The sequence below is a fragment of the Macrobrachium nipponense genome, chromosome 3, assembly GCF_015104395.2.
Source record: "Macrobrachium nipponense isolate FS-2020 chromosome 3, ASM1510439v2, whole genome shotgun sequence".
NCBI lineage: Eukaryota > Metazoa > Arthropoda > Malacostraca > Decapoda > Palaemonidae > Macrobrachium > Macrobrachium nipponense.
The window spans coordinates 46241458-46266025 of NC_087202.1; the positions used below are offsets into that span (position 1 = coordinate 46241458).

The 24568-nt window shown below is 40.1% G+C and overlaps 2 protein-coding genes across 8 annotated transcripts in view; one reads left to right on the forward strand and one right to left on the reverse strand.

Annotated features, from left to right (window-relative positions):
* Positions 1-13461, forward strand: part of LOC135221733 (WD repeat-containing and planar cell polarity effector protein fritz homolog) — a 248545-nt gene extending 235084 nt beyond the window's left edge. For all 4 annotated transcript variants that reach the window (XM_064259528.1, XM_064259531.1, XM_064259530.1 and 1 more), the window contains one exon: positions 9165-13461. In XM_064259528.1, the coding sequence (XP_064115598.1) occupies positions 9165-9237 (73 nt within the window). In that variant the 3' untranslated portion in view covers positions 9238-13461. The remainder of the gene's footprint in view (positions 1-9164) is intronic.
* A 447-nt stretch (positions 13462-13908) lies between these two features.
* The window catches only part of LOC135221734 (cytochrome c oxidase assembly factor 5-like), a 90939-nt gene continuing 80279 nt past the window's right edge, over positions 13909-24568 (reverse strand). For all 4 annotated transcript variants that reach the window (XM_064259535.1, XM_064259533.1, XM_064259532.1 and 1 more), the window contains exon 4: positions 13909-14397. In XM_064259535.1, the coding sequence (XP_064115605.1) occupies positions 14356-14397 (42 nt within the window). In that variant the 3' untranslated portion in view covers positions 13909-14355. The remainder of the gene's footprint in view (positions 14398-24568) is intronic.

Genomic DNA, 24568 nt, shown 5'->3' on the forward strand with positions numbered 1-24568 from the left:
GTTACTGAGAGAATTTTTATGGTACATCTGCTATATGTTTATTAATATTTTCAAATAATATTAATAATATAACTGTAATGACAAAATGATGCATATAAAGAATACTTTCCCATATCTTTCTTTTTAACTCCACCAGAGGCTCAAAGTCCAGAGGTGTCAAATATGTCAAGTAATTTGACAAGAGGGAGAGGGTTGCTGAGCAATCAATGAATTTTACATAATTCTCTCTCTCTCTCTAATAATTTACTTCATTTTTAAGGGTAAATTATTAGAGAGAGAGAGAATTATGTAAAATTCATTGATTGCTCAGCGACCCTCTCCCTCTTGGGCTAAGTTTTAAATGAAATTATGTACAGTAACTTTAATTCCATTTAAAGTTGGCTTAACACTTATGTAAAGACAATGCTTTCCTCTCTCTCTCAGTCTCTCATAGTTAGCAACATAACTAAGAGTTGTACATTAGTCTAAATAAAAAGCAGTATTTGTTCATGAAAAGGAATTTCAGAACAAAGAGAAAGGACAGAATAAAAAATTTCTTGAAAGTGGTTGAGAAGACTTCTAAAAATAGATTGGTCGGCCTGAAGGGGGAAAGAAGAGAGAAATACTACACGCATGTAATCTTCACAAACTCATATATTTTTACCAACCACTATTTTGTTAAGGGTACAGTAATGTATTAAGCTAACTTTTAAATTAAATTACAGTAACTTTAATTTCATTTAAAAGTTAGCTTAATATTTTGGAGCATGATTAGGGTCATATTTAGTGTTCAAACTCTAGAAGAACTTGGCTTATCTTGCCAAATGCCATCTCAAAATGATCTCAAACATTAATTGCAGTACTTAACTTGGATGCAGAAGCTTGATATTCCATGATGATGAAAAGGGAAAGAATTCCAAGCGAAAACACAGCACAAGGAAAGAACGCATGCAGCGTAAACAGTGCTATCGAAAGGAATGAAAACAAAGGCGCTAGTTGTAGTGGTAGCGGGTAGCGGGACTTAGATCGGCTCCTCTGTAGACGAGGGATATTGAGGAAGGAAGAGACTAAATGGCAAGGGACCTCTGGTAGTGCTAAAGGAATCATTTCACTGGGCGACACAGGTCATTGCCCAGAAATAGATTTTTCCTCCGTCAAAATCCCTTTTTTAGAGACAGTGCCAAACTTATGTGAAAATTCCCTTTGCTCAAGTGCCAAACTTATGTGAAAATTCCCTTTGCTCAAGGGGGGTCTGGAACCTAACCTCGCATAAGTTTGAGGTATTACTGTAGTAACCTTCCTGACTTCAGTGTCCACTTCTTACCAAGCATTTTTTTGGCAATAACAAAGCTATTTTTTTCTTGAATTTTATTGCACTTTACCTTTAAAGTTGCTAGCGATATCTCAGTGACCCACCTAGTGCCCTTGGCATTTCTTTAGTTTCAATTGCCTCTATTATAGCCTCTAGTGCAATAGATACTTTTCTTTCTTGGCCTTCGCTACCTATCCACACCTAAGCTTAAGCTTAGAAATTAATGTGAAGCCTTCACCATCATTCTAGGAGAAATTGAGCAAGCTGCTTATTTTTAATCTCACATTCTCCCACCCTCAGCCAGGTTTTTTCCAATTTTTTGTAGTGTATTTTAGATATATGTTGATGCTAATCTGTTCCAGCATTTTCTACTTTTTCTTATTAGTAAGTGCAAAAATAGATAAATTGTCAAAATTTAAATTCTTCCTTTTTTAAGATGGTACTATTTACCTGTAACTATCTTCAAGTTCTCTATAATTTGTTGTGTGTGAAGTACTGCTGCAGGGTGTTTCATCCCCTTTTGCTTGTTGTTAGTTATTTATAATCTGAATATTCATAAAGTTTTATGAATTGTTTTCTTTTGTAAAGTAGCAATTTGCTCTGTTCCCTGTACTAATTGGTTCTGTAATTATTTGTAATTTCAAGTGTGAGTTTTTGTTTCATCACTTATATTATGTAGTGCACTTTCTTCTTCTATGCCATGTGTTAATGCATTTTGTTGCAACCTCATTTGTTTGTGCTGTGATATTATTTTATTTGTGACTGTGTACTGTAAGCATGCTGCAACAAACTCTCCAAGATTTTCCATTGAGAGGTTGTCTTGTCTTCATGTTCTTGCTGACGACAGACCTCAGTAACATCTGCTATGATCAAAGCTTGTCATTCCTCACTTGTAAGACTCCCGTGAGTGGTCACCCACCCTATTGGTCATGCTACTAGAGAAGATCTTACAAGGCAAGCAGTCTGCTGATTTCTTTTGTGCATCTTCAATGTCCAAGTCTTCTGGGCTGTGGTCAGTCTCTGGATTTCCTTGGGCTTAATTAAGGTTAGGGAGCAGCAGTTTTATAGTGATGTGCATTGGCCTCAAACTATGCATGGTCTGCCAGATGGCCAGACTGCTTATTTGACTCTGGCCACTCCAACATCTTCTTGCCTAGTGATTGCCATTCCTGTTCCACTCTCTTCTTGCCAGTCTCCTTATTTCAACTGTGGATATTCCAGTGTCATATAGTTTCTTAACACAGGTTAGAAATGCAATTTATCCTTCTTATCAGAAGCAATTCATAATCATCTTTGCTAATTCATTACCTCAGCTATGTACATCCTGTGACCAGCTCCTGTCAGTTGGTCCTGCTACATTTTCTCTGCTTGTTACTACTGCTACTTCATCTGCTGTCTCTGTGGTACCTGTTGTCTCCTTTACACTGTCAGCACCAGCATTTCCTGCTGTGCCTGTTCTGCCTTTAGTGCTGGCTGTTGCTATGCCTACTCTCACAGAGTTCTTACCTTGTCTGCTGTACCAGGCTCTCCTGGTATGTCTTGTTGATCAATGGTTTCTGTTACCCCTACATGGCCATTCTTGGGAAGTTCAGCCGTAAGTAACAGGATCATGAAATGAATGTCAGTCAGTCCATAATGGTGAATTCATCCATCCAAGCTGTAGCTGTCCTTGATTGGACATCTTTCATTGCTAGAGAAGTTGGTCCAAATAATAGGCATGTGCAGCTGTAGGCGTCTGAGTGTTGTTTTGCTGTCTTTTCTAGATGCTCACCCAGCCAGTAGGAGTTGCTCTGATTTTTCCAACTCCATAAGTTTTCGTGTATAATTATAAGAAGTCACTGTTAAGGAGAGCACCTTTTTCATCATCGGGTGACAACTGACAAATTTATTGGCTGGCCCATGGCCAAGGAGTAGTGTACCAGCAGTGATGCACATGGAAGTGAGCAGTTCTCCTAGTCAGCAGTGTGAAAGAAAAGTGAATATGTAAGGGGCCACCTGGACTGGGAGCAGGCACATAGGTAACTCAAGCAAAGGAGATATGGGGCATGCATAGTGCAGACAGGATAGCAGAAATATGGGTTCTGTCAGGTGAGAAGACATTGGAGTGAGAAGGCTCTTATAGGGGGTTGACATTCCCATTCTGTGGGCACAGTGATGAAAAGAGTGAGCATGATTGTTCTGAAGGAGAGACAGGTGAGTAAATAGAAACTCCGTAGCTGAACTTGAGACCCATCAAAGGGAAGGGAACTGTTTACTATGATGCCAAAAAGGAAGGTACATGTGTAAGCAGGCATGCTCCTAATTAGGAATAGCAACTGCATACTAAACCAAGCACTGTTTTCTATATCTGATGCAAGGAGAGGAATTGTCAAGGAGCATTGTGAGACAGACATACACAGCAAAATAATTGCTGCCATACAATATCATCATGTTTTGATTCATTGATATAATAAAACAAAAAATTATTGATAATGGTACATGATTAGCATGTACTGTATCACTAAGTTAATAAAAGCAACATGTTAGGTAACTATTATGGAGTGTGAAGAGATGTACATTTATTGATTTTCCAGGGGAAAATAAAAGTAATAAGTAGAAATATATAATTTAGAATTGATTGAATGATTGATAAAGGTTGGGTAGCAAAATTGTAAAATAATTGGTCACAATCAGGGAAGTGAGCAAGATATGAATGATATGAGAATATATCTTGGGAGTAGACCCTCTTTTAAACAAGTCTTGTTGAAAAGGATTGCTGCATCAGCTCCATTAATTTTGTATAGAGTCTTCCCTATTTTCCTTATCAAGGATTTCTCAGTGTTGCTGAAACTGGCAAGCAATGTGCCAAAGGGGATCATCAAATCTGGTGTAGTCATATTGAATTATCTTTATCACTGCTACTACTACTACAAATTGTTCTCTCTCTCTCTCTCGATGCAACGTTTCGCCCAGATCTGCCGGGGCATTATCACAGTGATGGTTGCTAGGACTTAACCTTGGTGATGAGTCCTTCTCTTTATATCATGGTCGTGTGGGCACTCACGGATGCTCCTGGAGGACCCGGAGGATACTTGACTTTTCATTGGCTGGCGGCCAGGCGTCGGAATGGCTCGAGGCATGCTGACCTTCTCAGGTGTGTTGCGTCACCTGGAGCTGGGTTTTCATTGGCTGCGACCATGGTGACGTAACTCCAGGAATTTTTCCATCCTCTTCAATATTGGTCCCGTCCTAGGCGCGGATGCTATCCTCTGGAGGGGGCTTATCCTTCCTTACACAGGTGGGCGGCAGGAAGGGTTTCTGTGTCGTATTTAGGAGGGGTTTTTGTTCGAGAATGAATAACGCCTCAAGGAGGTGTAGGGGTCACTGATCAGGGGCTCTTCCGATTGTCTTCGGAAGATGATATGAGAATAGACATTAAATTTTATATACTGTTTGACTTTTGCTGCCCAGAGCCAACTGAACTGACAGGAAAAACAGCCATTTAAACCCCTTGCCTAGGAAGCCATGCAAGCTTTCAAGTTTTGGTTTGCTTAAAGCCAGTTTTAGCTTTAAGAGGTATTACACTAAAGGTTAAGATATTTTATTTAAATTTTGAAATTGTGTTGAGAAGATAATTCTTTAATTAGTTATTTTTTTTTAAAGAACTTTTGGCCATCTTTGGTGCTTTATTAATTTGTTAGATACATAATGTGAAGTAGGAGAGTGCATGGATAATTTCATGTGCTTTCTTATTATAGTAATGTGGATGTTATGTGGAATGTATTACATATTGGAAAGTAACATGTTGGGGCATAGAAACAAAATCTTGGCATTATCAAAATATGTAAAGCAAACCACCTATGGAGGCTTGATCATGATCGTATGGATGTGGAACTGTAATATGGAAAATCCATTACATATAGCGCACCGGCTACAGTAGCAAAAATGGCTACCAGCAGAAAAGGGTCAAATATGAGAAATGAACACAGTCACAGGTAACTGTGTGGATTCCTGGGTGTTCAAGCTTGATTGTTGGAGCAGACATTACAGCAGGGAAGCGTCACTGAAGAGCAGGTTTTGTCACTAATCAGAGATGGTTTGGATTACAGAGCAGTCATCAGATGAAAAACATTGTCAAATGATAAGTACTCAAGATGCCTGGCAATCATGGTCCTGGCTCCCTGAAATTGAAATCTTGATCAGCATTGGTCATGATGTTGATGTCTACTGTTACATTTCCTATATGAAAGCTCAGCCTCAGACAACGATAACATGAACTAAGCATGCAATCCTTCAGACAAACAACGATAACATAACTAAGCATACAATCCTTCAGAGTACCTTGAATAAAAAAAAACATTTAGATGTGAAGTGCCTCCTTAACTGTCACCACAGGAGTGATCCTCAGGCAGAGAAAGTAATCAGAATAGGATTGAGCATGACTGCATGAAGAGTTGGAGATTATGGAGTTAGCAGAAAGAAATATGAGTCCTGGGATTAACATACCATCCATTGATGGTTCAAACATGTCTTCGGCATGTTTTCTTTTATTTATTTCTTTTTTACACTATGATATTCTTTTATTTACTGTTTTGGTATCACACTCAGGCAGTCAGTGTTCTTGTTCTTCTGTTAAGAAGCTTGAGTTTTGGGAACACCATAAATCACGATGAAGGCATAAAATGATTTATCAGTTTCTAAGAAAAAATGGTTTTATGAAAATCTGTAGTTCTGCTGTAGAGAGAATCACTGTACAGTTCGTTTACATGTATCCTGGAATTTTATTCTCCATTTGGTAAAGGAATACTGTACTACTTGTATATGCTAGTAGTCTAGCAATTTCTGTTCCCTTCATCTAGAAGGCAGTTATTCTTTCATACTATTCTCTCAATACCAACTTCTCAGTCCACTATATTAGCAAGGTAACAAATATGTTTTACTGCCTCAATGGCCTAACTTTCCATCACAACATACTCCTCATCTTTGCCATTTTTATCAGTACATCTTCTGTATATTTTGGGTCCTGAAAATTCTGTTCCATTTACATGTGATCTCAACCATCTGTACATCATCTGCTAATTGTGGTCACCACTACACCTCTTGACTCAGAATTTTGTATGCTGCAGGACAGTATATGTTGCAAATTGCATATCCTTTTTCGATTGTGTACACAAGAGTATCTCATCATAAGAAAAGTCACTTGTATGGTTTTTCACAGAGAGACTATAGGTGTTGTAGGAGTTTCTCCCGTGGTAATTTATATTTATTCTTTTACTTTTGCAAAAATTACAAAACAGAAAGTAAGGGTGATGTGTATTCTGCATGCACATTCCTGGGGTTTGAGGTTTAATTGTAGATTTAGTCTCTGTGATATACAAATGTAGGAATGGTGTAGTTTGTTTTGCTTGATACCCACTAGCAATCCTTAATAACTTGATGACAAGATTGCTTTCCCTAGAGAGGCTGGCTAAACTTGATCCATACCATAGGGATACGGGTAACTGTTTTTTAGTTTTTTATGATTTACTTCCCATGTGCCAGTTTATGGCATTCTTGAAGAAAATTGTTATGTGGAACTATAGCATCAGTTCAAAGGGTGTTTAGGATAGGATGCCAACCACCCATCATTGAGACTCCCACCTAAGTACTCCCTGACTGGTGGCTACACCATCTATTTCATTAATTATTTATATGGTAAAGTGTTGAGATTCCTCTACTGAATGCATAACTAGGTCTGAGTGACATCATCCTCCCAGAATTGACATACCAAAGAAAACTGTTTTTATATTAAATCTCTTTTCTACACTATACAAGAAATATTAATATTACATTAGTTATTACAAAAAAACATTGTAAGAGGATTTTTAAAAATTTAAAACTCGATACGTTTTCCAAGCCATTAAACTCTGTTTAAGTGAGAGGTACTATGTTTATGCAGTAAAACAGGTTTTATACAAACCCATCCATCATACACTTACCATTAACTGAGCAGGACACATATGGTTACACAAAGCAAAATGTTCCAAAAAGAGCAGTTTCACTGCGTATGTTAAGTCAGCTCCCAATTACTTGATGTACTACGTATTGATAATCCTCATTCTACTGTGCCAATGTTCATCCAAGAGTTTGCAGTAGGCAGGAAGGCACTATAGTTTGTGATGAGTAGATCTGTATAAAAACTAATTTTATCACAAAAAACATACTTTTACCATAAACCCATTCATTATGAAATGGCATGAATTGCCTACTGACATGGTGGACCAAAAGTTGTGAAATTATGTAGAAATGCCCTCAGCAAGATAGTAAAGGAGGAAAATCCACAGCATATTAAGAGTAACAGCACTATGAAAAAACCCTCGGTAGAGAGAGCATGGTTATGTCTGGTAGCTGCTCTAGAAATTTTAAAGGCACCAGCTGACAACAAAGTCAAGGATTTCAGGACATAATCCTCTGAAGCCCTAGACTTGAGCAAAGGAAGGTACCTTGAGGAAGCCAGCACAATAGTCCAAGATAGAATCTCCATAATAAAACGAAACGTTCTTCACCAAAGTCCAGTTTCAATTATCATATGCTGGAGCAGTCGAAGGGTAGGAAAAAATCATGCTGTCCAGAACTCACACTACCTACCAATGCAGAGGCAACAGGAGGTTGCTGATATGTGTAGAACCACCCAAGGTGATCAAAAACACGGCCTGAAGGGTCCAGGAAAATGGTATATCCTACAGATATGTAAGGTCAGCAGAACCGAGGTCAAGCCCCAACTTGAAAATCCATTTGAACTCTAGTGTAGCAGATTACCGAAGTAAAAAAAAAAAAAAAAAAAATCTTAAATACATTCATCATTCCACTAAAAGTCAGTCAAAAAGGAAGCTGGAGTCGGGCAAAGGTAGAATCTTAACAGTTAAGAGAGTGGCAAGTGAGAACTTAAGGAAAACGGCTTCTGGGGATGAGTTAGGTTGTCTTTTAAAATCTGAATCCTACCCAGTTGTCAGTAAAGAGCCGTGACCAGAGATGCAGGGACTGGTGACAGTGATTGCTGCAATTTCCAGAAAACTCCATTCACTGAAGCTAAGCTAGAAAAGCAATGACTTAGAATGAAAATTGCAGAAACAAAATTTCTTCTTAGAGAAATCCTTGACCTGAAAGTGTATGAGGCCTACTTGACAAAAGCCACCTCAACACACCAGATGGCAAAAGTGTAGGTGTGAGCATAAGGCCAAGATACAACAGGATAAACGGTAATATGAGAATGAGAAACCCATAGGAATTGGTACTGAAGCAGAAAGGCAGTGGTCCAAACACACAAAGTAATATATATAGAACGGGCAGGTGAGGAGAAAGGGAGCCTTCTGTCCAGACAAAGTTTAATGTTAAGGGAATTCAGCCATGTCTAGAGGGAGGATGAGATGAAGAATAACAGCAAAATGAAGCCATATATAAATGGTTTGAGAGTTAGCAGGAGGAGACTGGGGCAGAGAATGGAACCCAGGAGCCACAAGAAACAAAAAGGTTTTATCACATCCAAAAGCAAGTTGGAGGGAAGATAAGAAAGGAATGCGGTGTGTCCACACACTGAAAGTGTGCCATAGAATGAGGAGCATCAATAAGTACATCAAGTAATAGAGTTGGCTAAGCATGGTTAGTGGAACTTTTTGGAACTTATTCCTCATGTACCTATATGCCTCCTGCACAGTTACAGGCTATTTTATGATGAATGAATTTGTAATAAATTTATTTTTAATTACATATTTTCAATGAATTAATATTTTTTTTACAGTACTTTGGTCACTTTAAGAAGCAAAAAGGAATGATAGATGAGAATTCAGATATACTGTTTTCATATAGTATTGTTTTTTCTTTTAACCATGAAGTGTTCATTTTCCTTATTTTACAGAGGTGTCTACCGAGGAGGAAGATGGGGGAACAGTGAAGGTGGTCCATTTCGGAGTAGTGTAAGGCGTTATTAAAAGGTGTTCTCCGTGATTTTGTGGTAGAATATTCTTGATATGTACAAAGTATTTGTTAAGTTGGCAGCTAATTAATATTGGTTGGTTTAACATATGGTACAATCTGTGGTAGTGTTACATATTTTTTTCATATTTGGTGCTAGATATTGCCTTACATTAATTCTCAGGTTATGGAGAATACTGTAGTTGTTAATAGAAATGTTAAATTTGCTTTTAGAATTAGTACTTTGGATTATGTACGTATTTATATTCCTTGACTTAAAATCCGTCCACTAGCTAATAAATTATATTTTTATTTTCATGATTGAATGGCTTAGATGATGAAACGTTCTGTATATTTAAACTATAGGTTGGTTTCTAAACTCAGAAGGATTTGTGAATGGTTACTTATTTTAGAAAGCTTTAGCCAAATCATCTGTTTACATGAGCAATTAGCCATTCTGTATAACCAAAAAATAGGAGAATTGCATTTTTTTTTATCAGTGCCTAGATAAAAAAAAATTTCGGTAACAAACTAATTAACTTCTGTAATAATAATCTGAGCACATTACTGAATAAGCAAACTGGCCATGCTTTGTGAACCTTAATACATAATTGGCTAATTAGACTTAAAAACTAGACTGCATATCAGAAATATGACTAAAATTTGTATTATTTGTTTTAAATCACAACCCCATTAATCATATGCTTGCACAACATTGTTGGTGTGAACTATTTCATTTTGTTCCAAGAAGAGTCCTCTCAATATGCCAGCATCATCTGGATCCTCATGCCCAGCAATCCTCGTATATCATTAGTGCCTAATACTGTATACAGTACAGACTTTAGGTTACTGCTTTTCAGATTGCAGACTCTACCATGCCATGGGTCCTTTTATTTTATCCCGCATATTAATACTAATCATTCACGTTTATTATTAGTAAGGAAGGCAAAATTTAGGTAGGGAATGAATATCTAAAATCTTAGGTTTTCTCAGTGTGCTAGTAACAGCCTGTAAGCGAGTATGCCATTTCCTATGCTTTTTGCTGTTAAACATAATAAAGAAAATGACAAAGAGTGTACTTTGTGCAGTAACTTCTTGATTAAGTTTAAATACATTAACTCACTTTAATATACTGTTAACATAAAATGTGTTCCTTCAGTATCCTGTCCAGTTTGTGGCACACTATTGGTTAGATTGCTTAGATCATTTAGGTTTTTTTCTCTTAAGTATTGATGTTGTGCAACATGTTAAATAAGCAATCAGCTGAAGTTGTAATGAGGCTAACACTGATCAGCAAGCTAGGACATCTGTTGCATTTGAGCAAAATTGTAAGTAGGCATGGATCCAATAATTAAAAAATACTGAAGTACCCTGAATCTTACAATAGTGAATAAATCTTCAGTTATGTAACTATATTGAATCTTGTTTTATCAAGTCAAATAATAGAAATGTTCTAAATTTAAGTCTTGGTTTATTTAAACTTGATGCTTTCATAATGAAAAAAGTTGTAGATAAATATAAGCAACAAAATTAATATATTCAGTTTTTACATGTTTTGGACTGTAAAGATACTTTGTAATTTCGGTTAGGGTCAGAATCTGTTTAAGTTTGTGACCGTGTGATATCCGATAATCCTGGATTATCCCTTTTAATTTTTACCCTTTTGATAATTAACCATCTGGTATTCCTGATCTTGTTTGTACCTGAGGCCTTCCTCTCCGATTGTACTTCAGTAGCTCCTTGACGATGTCTGAATAAAGACGAAAGCGCTTGGATTCCTGTCTATCATTTCCCGTGGTATTCGCTTATTGTTAACTATATATATAGTTAACAATAAAACTCGACAGAAAGCTTTAGAAAAGTATAGAAATTTATGGGCATTACTGTTTTCAATCACAACCCAATGTATACATGTCCAATTTTGTTGGTGTGGACTATTGTATTTTGCTCCAAGAAGATTCCCCTCATTCTGCCAGCATCATCTGCAGATTCCTAAAAGTACCCAATAAATTTATTTTCAGATATATTTTTAGTTACATAACTATGGATTTCTTCCCTAAAATTGGAAATTTTATTATTGGTGTTTTTGGTAAAAGTATAGCATACAGGAAAGCCAGTTAAAAAGAAAACAAAATAACAATACAGGCAGTCCCAGGTTATAGGTAGGGGTTCTGTTCCCAGGGGTGTGCCAATAAGCGAAGACTGCCATTAACCAGAACTTAGTGATTTATGGTGCCATAATGGCATTTATGGTGCCAATAACTGGTTATCAGTGCCAAAGGTGCCTTATGGCGCTGATAACCGGAACTTGACCCATTATGGCGCCATAAATCACTGATTTTATGGCTCCAGACAAGCACCATAAAACCTGATCGCTGATAACTGGGGACTGCCTGTATTCATGAAATTACATTACCAAACAAGCTGACATTCACCCCCCAACTCATTCTTATGGTAATGACATCTGCAGTATATTTCCTTGTTTACCGATTTTTATTATAATCTGTGGACTATAACCGTATTTTTATAATTTTGATAACTAATGTATGAATTATGAATACTTACTATATTATTCATTATTTTTTCATCTTTAATCTTTATTGGTAACTATGTTGATATTTGTATGTATACTGTATTATGCTTTTGTTGTGAATTTACTTGGTTGTGGAACAGTCAACTCTGTATTTTTACCCTTTTTGCTGTTTCTTACTAACTGGTAATTGCAGCTATTAATGAATGAATGGAGGCAAGCTGTCATTCATGTTATCCCTCTAATTCTACTTTGGTGCTCAGCAAATTGCGTTCAGATGATCACTTTTGTAACAATTCCTGCTGCAATAACTAGTACAATGTCTGATCCTACTGCTATGATTGAGATAGCAGAGGATAGTTCAGTTAATGGTAATCGTCCATTTGGACTGCTTTTGTACCAGTGACTTTTACCTTTTCAGGGGATGGGTCTACTCCAGTTCCACTTAAGTTCCATCCTTGGCTCACTTCTTGGTGAATATTCCTGCTTTCATGACACTTGTTCTGGTGTTAGCGCTGACAGTAATCAGTTCAAGTCCTAGCACCTGTGGTATTGTGTAAGTCTATTGATTTTTTTTTTTTTTTTTTTTTTTTTTTTTTTTTTTTTTTTTTTTTTTTTTTGCTGTGCTGATACCAATGACTACTACTGCACCGATTTTTGTCCTTCCCATAGTGACCAGTGTTATCTGTGACAGTACACGAGTCCATGTTGCTACCAGTGTAGTGCTTGCCCCAGCAATCATATTGGAAGCTTCAGGAATACTTCTTGGCCAGCTTTGATAGTTTTCTTGCTTGCTTTGATGCTGATTGTGCTATTGCATAAGTGAAAGTTCCTGATAGTCTCCAGTTCTGCTCCAGGGAAAATCTCCACTTTCTTATGTTTCTTCAGCATATAGTGACTTTCTTATGTTTCTTCAGTTTCATTAACTATTTTTGCTGCTGTTGCAGTGACTGATCCCATTCCTGGGGAAGTTCCTACTATGGTGCCTGTGATTGTTCTTGCTTTGGTTTCCCATATTTATGATTGCGTTTCATTTTCCAGCTATCTTTTCAGCTGATGGTAATAAATTTTCCAGCAGCTTTGAGTCTGAGAATTGCTAGTGGTACATTGACTGCTTTTTATGTAAAAGCAGCTAATACATCTATAACCTCCCACAATCCAAGGCTGAAGTATTCACTACTCCGGGGCCTGTGGTGACTCCAATTAATTACAGAGTTCCTGCATCTGTCAGGTACAGGGTACTCTCCTGAACTCTTGTAGATCTCCGTTGAGTTTCAGCCTTGGGTTTTAATTTTTGCTAAAATTTTGGATATTTAGTAACTGGTTCCTGGTTAGGGGTTAGGTGGTTTAGTCATATATATGGTTATTGGAATTTCAATGAAACAGAGAGTATTTTGTAACACACCATATTTTTTTACATATAAACCCATCAGTCATGTAAAAACTAATTCCCTCATCCCACCAAGGTTGCAGCATCTTAGCGTAAATGAAGTATAATGATGACTGGGTGATATTTGCTTGAGGGTCCAGATGGTGCTGACATTGTAAAGGAGTTTTTAGTTCATACCAACAAATGCTAACAAAATTTTATATATGTATTTTTCCTGTTGTTTTACACTTTTCCTCTATTTCTGAAACAGTACAATAGTTATTTTAATGTTACTGTACTGATACATGTTAAAAGAAAACCAATAAAGTGGTACCAATTGAAGATGCTGTTTCCCATACCTTCCAAGTATATGTAGTTCTTTAGCAACATTCAGATAATCTTTTGATCCCATTTTACAGGCACTTACAATATTTGCTTATAAGACTATTATAATTTATATATTTTCCCGTGAATTCAATCCAGTTCATCAGCAGAGGTTTTGCATTAACAATGGCACCCCCTTATGTTTCTAATCTATTCTCCTTGAGTACATTCTCTTTCCTTCCACATCTAATACAGAAATTTCTTTCCTTTACTCCTCTGACAAGAAAATTAGCTCTGTTGTCTAAGCACACTATCTTTTACTATCTGGAGGAATGGATAAAATACATGAAAAAACCAATGTAATAATGATATTAAATACTGTTCATTTATATTGTCACTATAGATTAATGTTCATGGTCAACAAAATCAAGGAGGATAACTTATAAGCTTATTAAAACTCCTGAAAGTCAAGCACATTAAGTAGTCAAGTATTTATTTATAATAAGTTGTCTTGGAGACAAGGAAAAGTTAACAGTTCCTAAATTATTTCCAAAATATTACTGTTACCAATGACCATACGTGTAGTTGTGAAGGATAAGCTCACTTTATGATTCAGAACACATCAGATTTCAAAACAATATGTTTACAAAACTAAAAAATAACAATGTCCAATTATTTCATGCATTTTTATGTCTTACATGTATAGTTCTAAATCATAAAAATACAACATTTCCAACAAAAACCTTGGTGACAGATACTCGAGCAATCTCAAAGTTGTTAGTAATGTCTATACAATACTTACATGTAAACTGTACAGTAATACATTTCCAACCATTAAATGCTTGCAATTAGAGGAAGCAAATTTAAAAGAATTCCTATGTACAAAATACAATTCATACAAAGACTTTCACACTAATATCCCTTCCGTCCTCTGAATCTCTGTCGAGTGTCAAGCTGTGAAAAAAAAAAAAAACTTTATTAGAAAATAATAATCTTTGTACTGAAACGATGATAGTTTACTGAAATAAATGTGCTAAGAAACTGCATACTATTTGAAGATAAACTTGATTTTCCATAGATATGCACACCCTCATCTTTTATATACTGTACTGTAACTTCAGCAATAGCTGGTCTGATTGACTGACTGATTATGAAATTTTGGTCTTGAGGACCAAGCGCTGGAACCCATCAGAATTATTCAGCGCCCTAATGAAAATGAAATATATAAAGTCTATAGTATGATAAAATGACAAATTTTCTAAGACAATTTGTATTTTTCATAGCTACAAACCTGAGGTCTTAACGTTATACTGCCCACCTCTATTTGTTAAGTCATCCTGAGTTGGGAAAGACTGGCGTAGATGAGCGGTCCTTGACCACTCTTCACCCGATGTACGGATGTGTTGCCAGATATCACAAGATTCCTTGCTTTCTTCTGCTTTTTAACCAGATCCAGCTAGGCGCTAGAAATTATCCTATTGTTAAGACCGAGGGTTTGTAGCTATGAAAAATACAAATTGTCTTAGAAAATTTGTCATTTGTTCAAATGCGAACAAACCCTCGGTCTTAACAATAGGATAGAAGCCCGTTGAGAAGCTAGATAAACTAATATCTAACCACTCAGAACCTGAGTGACATACTATGATACAGTATATGGGATAACCTTTGTATAGGGAACCAAAGAGAAACTTTGACTCTCCAATAACAAACCAAGACACTAGGGTCTGTATTACTCCCGACTCCTGCTTACCCAGGAGTGGAGCCTATGCTACCAAATAGTGGGTAAGATATTGTATATTGCACAACCACACTACCAGTATGACTACCTCACTCACCTGTATCAGACCAGTCCAGCAAATGACGTGTCTATTCCTTAAACCGCCCGAAGGAAGAAGGGAAGGTACAAGAGAAAGAAGGAGACCAGCCAACTCACTCATTCTCTCATCCACACAATTATCTTAGGTAAGATACAAAGAAGCCCCGTTAAGGGCAACTATGAGTTACACAACCTGTTGGGCAGCCAAAGGACCTAGGGAAAATGTATCCATTGATCTATGGGCAACATCCTTAAGATAGAAGCAGGTGAACGTCGACTGGCATAACCAAGTACCAGCGCTCAGCACTCTAAGTACAGCCAAGTTCTTTTTGAAAGCCAGAGAGGGACCAATACCTCTAAAGTCATGTGCTCTAGCCTGCACAGAAGTGGTGGTGGAATCATCAAGAGTCAAGTATGTCTGTCTGATGGCTTCCCGTATCCAAAAAGAGATAGTATTCTTAGAGACCTCTTTCTTTGCACGGCCGTACTAACAAAATGTCTGTGCCAGCCTGGTCTGTGCCAAGTCCTTTTAAGATAACAACGCAGGGCCCATACAGGGCACAACAAAAGCTCTTGAGCATCACCACCCTCAAAGTCTTCCTAAGCTGCGGCTTGTCTGACAGAGGAGGAGAGAAGTCGAATGGCAACAGATATCCCACCTGAAGGACATCTACCACTCACTTCTCCGCCCCATAATTCTGCCACTTGGCCCAATGGCAAGCCAGGCAACCCCCCAACCGTGGCGCAGGAGATGGAGAGGTGCCTAACCTACTGACGCCCCCCTTGACCTCTGCCCCTGGGGCCCCTTCTTGTTTTAAAGGAACGAGAACGAAAGGGGCGTTGATCTTGAGACTTGGGCTGTGTCGAACGCCCTGCCAAACTCAAGGTCCTCAATGGCCTACCGTGACAATCTCCTCGACTGCTGCTGGACCAGGGGAGGAGGAGGAGCCGGACGTCTCCGAGGGCGAGACTCTTGACTTAGACACGGCTTGTTCCAACGCCAGTGGGGATTGCAAGGTGAAGCCCCTACTTGTCTATCATTCCGAGACTCCTCGAGCCTTCAAGGCCCACAAAATGCTTAAGGAGAAGCTTCCATTGATGTGGAGGGCTAATGCGAAAGCCTGGGTAACGAGGCTTTTGTTCACGGAGTGGGTAAATCTGTGTTTTGGCCCGACAGTGAAGAAATTCTTGGAAGAAAAGCGCCTCCCTCTAAAATGCCTGCTGGTGTTGGACAATGCCCCTGCTCACCCTCCTGGCCTCGAGGAAGATATCCTAGCGGAGTATTCCTTTATCAAGGTTCTTTATCTTCCGCCTAACACCACCCCTCTCCTCCAGCCCATGGACCAGCAAGTGATATCGAACTTTAAGAAGCTGTATACGAAACATCTTTTCAAGAGATGTTTCGACATCACCGATACCACAAACCTCACCTTGTGTGAATTTTGGAAGGAGCATTTCGATATCGTTATATGCATCCGACTCATCGACCAAGCTTGGCAGGAGGTTTCAAGGCGAACCTTGAATTCCTCGTGGAGGAAACTCTGGCCTGATGCGGTATCCGCCCGAGACTTCGAGGGATTCGACGTGGGCGAAGCTAGTGCTGCAGATTCAGGAACAGTTGACAATCCTGAAACTGTTTCTAAACCAGATCTTGACGAGATCGTTGCACTCGGCAAGTCCATGGGGCTGGTTGTCAACAAGGACGACATCAATGACCTTCTCGAGGAGCACCAAGAGGAGCTTGCGACGGATGACCTGAAGGAGTTGAAGGCCATGCAACATAACGTCGTTCAAGAGGAGTTCTCTAGCAGTGGCAAGGACGAGGACTCTATGACAACGGCAGAAATTAAGGATGCTCTAGCTGCTTTTCATAAGGTGCAATCATTCGTAGAAAAGACACACCCCGAAAAGGCTTACACAGGTCGTATGCTTGTACAGTTCGATGACGTTTGCCCGAGTCGTTTCAGGAACATTGTCAAAAGTAGGCAGAAGCAATCTTCCTTGGATAGTTATTTTTTAAAGAGGCCTTTAGTAGTAGTAAGCAAAAAGGAAGAACCAAGTGATACTAAAAACAGAAAGTTGAAAGTGGTGAAGAAGTTGAAATTTGTATAAAAAAAAAAAAAAAAAAGTAAAAATCAAAAAAAGAAAAAAAAAAATTTTAATTTTAGTTTTTTGTAAAGTTGTGTTACAGTTTTGTTAATGTGTTTCATAAAGTTTAGTTTATGTTTCCCTTACATTTTTTTTTTTTGTGTTTCGTAAAGTTAAGTGTACGTACATATCTGCCGTTTGTCCTCCTCCTCTGTCGCCACTTTCAGAGATAGCCTCACTCAAAAGGTAAGCTTCCACATTTTACTACATACGTATGTATGTACGTACAGTATTTCTTGTATACCATGTACACTAATACACTTTATTTACAGGTATATTAGCAGTACGTATTAAGTTAGGTATTGAATTGTCCAAATTGTTGTAGTATTTCATTGTTTATAGGTCAATTTAGCTTTATTATGAAATTTACTGGGGTGTTTTTGGAGGGCTTGGAATGGATTAGCCATTTTACATGTAAAATGCGGTCCAAGATACGAAAAGCTCATGATACGAAGGCCACCTCGGAACGGATTAATTTCTTATCTCAAGGTACCACTGTACTTGACTCTTGATGATTCCACCACCACGTCTGTGCAGGCTAGAGCACATGACGTTAGAGGTATTGGTCCCTCTCTGGCTTTCAAAAAGAACTTAGCTGTACATAAAGTGAAGAGTGCTGGTACTTGGTTGCGCCAGTCCACGTTCACCTGCTTCTATCTTAAGGATGTTGCCCAGATCTATGGACACGTTTTCCCTGGGTCCTGTGGTGGTTGCCCAACAGGTTGTGTAACTCATAGTTGCCCTTAACAGGGCACCTTTGTATCTTACCTAAGATGATTGTGTGGATGAGAGAATGAGTGAGTTGGCTGGTCTCCTTTCTCTTGTACCTTTTCCTTCTTCCTTCAGGTGGTTTAAGGAACAAACATGTCATTTGCTGGGAGGGGGCCCAGCCTGTGAGAGAATAAACAATCGAATATCTAAAAACTCAGCCGTCTGGGTTGAAACAATAATATGTGGACAGATTCACTGCATTTGGAGACAAAAGAAAACTTTGCCTGTACAAGCAGCAAACCATATAAGCCACAGAGGTTTGTTACCACTCCTCACTTCCCTTGCTAAAGAGAGGAAACTTTGCTACTGAATAGCATATATGTCTATTGCATAGTCACAACACAAAAATTACTACCAGTATGACCACCCTACTCACTGTATCAGACCAGTTCTAGCATATACCGTGTCTATTCTTCGACCCAACAGCAGAAAGAAGAAAGGAAAAAAAGATAAGGAAAGAGGCCAACCAACTCACTCATTTTCTCTTCCCTACAATCATCTTGGGTAAGATACAAACCGTCCTGCCAGGGAACAGGATGAATTACTTAACTTGTTGGGCACCCACCACTGCACACAAGGAAAAAGTGTCCAAAGACCTGTGGGCAACGTCCTTTAGGTAAAAGGCAATGAACACGGACTGACGTAGCCAAGAACCAGCATTCAAAATCCTATGAACAGACAAGTTTTTTTTAAATGCCAAAAAGGAATTTACACCTCTGATATCATGTGCTCTAGCCTGCACAGACTCGGTGACAGAACTAGAAAGTGAGGATTATGCCTGTTTTAATCGTCTCACATAACCAGAATGAAATAAGTGTTCTTGGACACTTCCCTTCTGAACCAGCCAGTGCTAACAAAAAGTCTACAGCACCTAGGTCTTAGGTGACAAGTCCTTTTCAAATAGCATCTTGGTGCTCTGACAGGGAAAAGCAAGAGTTCTTGCAGATTGTTGTCGACAAATTCATCCAGTGAGGGAATGGAAAAAAAAAGACAAATTTCATCGTACACCTTGGGATTCTGGGTCTTAGCCACGAATTCCAGGACAAACTCGAAAGCGGTCTGTCCAAGAGAGGGGGAGAGGAGACGAAGGGTAGTATATACCCCACCCAAAGAACATCTACTACCAATTTCTCTGTTCCTTGCAATTGTAATGGCCCGCCAGGCATCCCCCTACCTGTGGCAACGGAAAGGGAGAGGTGTCCACTTTACTAGTGACCCCCTCTGCCCCTTCTTCTAGAACCCCTCCCAGGTTTATAGGGGCAGGATTGAAAGGGACACTATTGCTGTCTTGACTTTGGCTATGAAGAGGACTGAAGGGCGCTCACAGAAGCCAAACGCTTGGACAACTTGATAGGAAAAGACTGTCTTGCCTGCTGTTGCAGAGGGGGAGGAGGATGATGAGAATGAGCCTCCGACTTAGACACTGCCTGAATGTACTTGCCTATCCTTAGTATCCGCTAGCCGTTGGTCGATTGCATCTTCCAATTGAGTTCTTGGGAACAGAAGCTGCAACTCATGGAGGTCACCGTTTCGGAGAGCTGACAAGGACTCCGAATCCACTGACCCCGCCACCCTCGATAAGGCCGTGTCCCTCCTGGCCAGGAGAAGGTTGGCCCACAAGGTTGCACTAAGGTGGCTCTGATATGAAATGCCCTTAGCTCCAGATTGCAACAGCCTGGCAAAGGAGGAAAAACTAACTAAACCTCCTTCTGCTTGAGCCTAAGCTATATAGGCTACCGCAGTGGACCACAAGTCCAGTCAGGAAACAGTCTGGAAGATGGTAGAAGCAGTATTCTCCATAGCCAAGGCTTCTTGCGAAGAAAAAGACGGACCTTCAGACCTAATTTGATCCAGAGTCAAACCAGGTTTAAGATGGATCACGTCAAGATTACAGTGATGGGACATCAGTTGAACCACATTGGTGGAGCAATGCTTCCTATGCTGCAGGAGAGGAGAAGGAAGGAACTTTGATGATCTCATGGAGCATAGAGAACCATCACGGTCAGAAACCCAAGGCATTAACATGTTGCAAGATAGACTGAATATGCCCTGATAAAGGAAGCTCAAACAAAGCCCTAGCATCTTGTCTGGAATGAAGTAAGGCCTCTACACCCATAGGGGTCAACAGAAGACTGAGTCTGTTCTATATCCAAGACTGTTGACCTCACAAATAAGATCAACAACCTCAGAGAAAGAAGACAGAAACTCTTGGCTCTCTCCCTCTTCTGGCTCCAGCAAAGGAGACCAAAGGCGCAAAGTAGTAGGATTGGATGGATCTTCATCTTTCCGTAACAGCACCGGAGAGGCTTCCTTAGGAAGCCCGGCATCATTCCTCCCACTGGATGATGTGGAGCCCCTAACCACCAAAGGTCCCAAAACCTAGGGCTCCCGAACACTGCCATGCAAAGAAACCCTTTACAGGGTCTCGATCCATACCGTGTACACGCATGTGTGACAAACCATGTACATGTTTGCGTGATGAATCACGAACATGGCCGTATGACAAGTCATGGACATGTCCATGAGAAGACAAACAAGCATGGTGTTGGGACAGAACGACATCGAAGTGAACTTCCTGACAGAGACTGACTCCTAAAGGTCCGGTCTTTAGTAGGAGAACATGAAACATGTCCACAGACCAGAGATTTCTCACGAACTCAAGCATCAACTGCAACCCTGCAGATAGAAGAATCCTTGAAAGGTGCAAGAGACACTGTCATTTTTGTTGTAGCAGGCACCTTCGACTTCTTAATCGGAGCCTTATCTTTGCAACGGACTGGAACAGGAACAGGAGACGGAGATGGTTGAGATAAGGGGGTAACACTCCTATGAACACAAACATGCATGTGAGAGGGAGAGACATGACTGTGTAAAAAAAAAAGCAAAATAAAGAAATCACAAGCAAACAAAGAAACCGACTTGGGAAGAAAGCAAAAGCGACTACTCTCCAAAGCAGTCAAAGAAAGACTAGCGTGTCACGAGGTTCTATGCCTGGTCGGTGACCAGCTTCCACCTCATATATACATGAATTGCCAGCTGCCACAGATTCCTTGCTTTACAATCTTTGATTGTTTTTAACCAGTTTTCAGCTAGCGCAAGATTGTCCTATTGTTAGGACCAAGGGTTTGTTCCGCATATGAACAAATATAATTATGGGTGAAACAGGTATGGCCAATCCTAAGCCATGTTAAGACGATCTCAAATCTTCTGATGCGATAAACCCTTAACTCCAAAAATCAATACTTTTCCTAATATTTGTGCACTTTCTATTTGTGGATATAATAAGGGAAGTCCATCGCTGCTGCCGTTTCTTATGGATGTATCTTCTAATAACTGGATGCATATCCAAATGTAGCACCTTATTAGTTAAGAAATCACATCTCGTAGCATCATTTGCTTCACTATCAGCCAGTTTGTTCCCTTTTATACCAATGTGCCCAGGAATCCAACAAAACTTAACTGATTTGTGGCAAACAGAAAGATAAAAAAGCCATTCCTGGGCCTTTTGAATTAAGGGATGGGTATGGTTAAACTTCTTTACGGTTTCTAAAACACTCCTTGAGTCACTATATATTACTGTGGATTTAAATTTCTTATCAGATGCAAGATTTAAAGCATCAACTATGGCTATTGCTTCAGCAGTGAATATGGATGAGGAGTCTTGGGAACTTTTTTATATATCACTCCCCCTCACACACCACTGCACAGCCCACTTCATCTTCTGATTTTGATCCATCAGTATAGATTTTCCTGTCATTTATATGCCTCTCATCATGCTCCAAAAATGACAATTTGTCGAAAATTGCATTTTTCCTAACTATACAAACCTGAGGTCCTTTAACAATAGGAAGTAGCTAGCGGCAGCTGGAACGGTCGTAAGCTTCGAACAAGGGGAGAACGGTAGTTAACTGCTTGTCCGACAGTCGCGCGGCTGGGAGGTAAACAAATCACTTTTGCTTTTGGCCCATGCAAAATACGCAGAGTGAGGGGTGGCATGAGGAGGGACTATATGTAAAGGACCTCAGGTTTGTATAGTTAGGAAAAATGCAATTTTCGACAAATTGTCATTTGTTCCAATACGTAATACAAACCATCGGTCCTTTAACAATAGGAAGACTCACTTCTTGGTGGGAGGAATCTGAGTCTTTTGATGAACAGACTGGTGTTCGTCCATCCCTGGAATGCCTCCCTGGTCGTAAGAGCGAGGGAGGGATCCAAGCCTCTGTCCGATTGATCGGGGTGTGCACCGCAGGATCAATGGTCAGACCTCTGGGCCGAGTACTAAGAGAGAGGCAAGCGTATCTCTTCGTACCAGCAAGCAAGAACTTGTTCCTGTTTGCAAGAGGCAACATAAAGTATGGGTTGTCTCAAGCTGGCATCCACTTCCTCCCCCTTGTTGGAGGAAGTGGTGGATATACGCTCCTATCCCTAGTGAAAGGGATAGGATGGGGCTCTGTTGAGTAGTTCACCTGCATCTTGTCCTTATCCAGCAGGGTGACGACCGTGTCCCTCTAACCACAGGTAGAGGGGAAGAAAAAAGATGGGAAGAGGAGCCAGTCACACTCTCATTCATTCAATCATCCATTCTTACGGTCACACCAGGACTCGATGCTGTTCAGCCTGCGAGGGTCTGGTTCGCTACACAACGTGTTGAGCAGCCACCACGGGTCCCAAGGAAAAAAGATCCAAGGACCTGTGGGCAATATCCCGAAGGTAGAAGGAAGGGCATGTGGTCTGGTTGGACCAGACCCCTGCCTTCAGTACCTGCGCCACGGAGAAGTTCTTGCGGACAAGGCAGCATCTCCTTCGCATCGAAGGCGGTGAAGTCCATTAGGGAGGGGATTGTGAACGACTCGAACCAATCGTCAGGGACCGAAGGGTTCTGAGTCTTCGCTACGAAGTTCGGTACGAAATCGAGCGTCACGGATCCCCATCCCCTGGATGCTTGACTTCGCAGGAGAAGTCATGCAGTTCCTCAGAGGAAAAGAAGGAAATAGTCGCAAGACCTATCCCTCTTCTCTACTTCGGTGATGTCCAGTACCCATACTGGTCTGTCCGTTTGCCACGAAGTCTCTCGCATCCTCCTATCCCCATGCAGCGAAGTTCTCGGTAGTGGATAGGACACTGACACTCCATGGTGGGTGTCAATGGTATGGGTACTGTGACAAGCTATTAAAACGAAGTAATGGTTGCTTTGTAACAACCGAACTAAGTCAACAGCGTAGTTCGTAACTGACTCGGGCGCTCTGACAGCTGACGACTGACTGCGTTCGGTAGGAGGCAAGTTGTCAAAGCATCCGAGTAAGTCACGTGACCTTCGCCTTTAAAGGGTTATGCCGAGAGACCAAACAAATAATGTATTTGTTTGTCACCAATGCCGGACAGCGAGGTGATGATTCTCTTAAGGCATGTGCCCAACAGGCGAAAGTCAATTGCCTTCTAGAGACCGAGGTCCCTGAAGGTAAAACATCTCATGGTTGTTGAATCTCAGCTAAGGAGAAACAACACTATGTACCGTTGAAGACGAAGGTAGATATTGAATGCAACCTACGTCTTCACAGATGAATCGAGAGAAGGATTCTCAAGATTCATAACCTGTGCTTACAAATGACTGAAAACGCTAACCGCTATTTCATTGCTGTCCGGTGAGAAGTCGTAGTTGCAATGAAAGCGGGGCGTTCTTCAGTAATGAAAACACAGGGGAAAGCCGCCTGAAGAACTGCTTCTCATGGGCTGAACATTTGGAAGTAGAGCTGTCAGGTCGGAGAGTAGGCGATGTCTTCTGACACATCTTGTAATTCGGGTTGAACAATGAACAATTGTACACCTACGAATACGAGATATTTTGAAGACAAACTCAGATGTCTGCAAAATCATTCGCATTATCGCAGTGCGATGCAGCGGGAGACTTGTACAGACTTCTGTTACCGTGCGGTAAACAGAAAGATGAAAGAGTCCAAGAGATATCTCTGTTGAAAATTCTCGCAATGTCGAAGGCGATGGAATCTAGCGTCACAGCAGTAGATGGTCCTTCATTATTGCGAGAATCCCCGTTAATCAGAGACCTAAGTCCATGATTGTTGGGCAGAGATACGGTTCGGTAGTCAATCAAAGCAGGGGAGAGAGAGACATACATGACCGTGAATCTCGGAGGCCCAGCTGATACTGAGCTGCTATCAGGCAGTTCAATACGCAGTAGTTGAGCCTGAGCTCTCGCTGACTCGTCATCCTGAGTTGCCAGGTAATCCATTATTCCACGAAGGAATGCGTTCGGCTAGAACTACCGAGCATAAAAGATATGCTCGAGTAATTATATATTTAGGCGAAACGAATTTCGGTAAATATAAAAGTTGAAATGGTGTTGTCGTGACAAAACCATAAGTATATAAA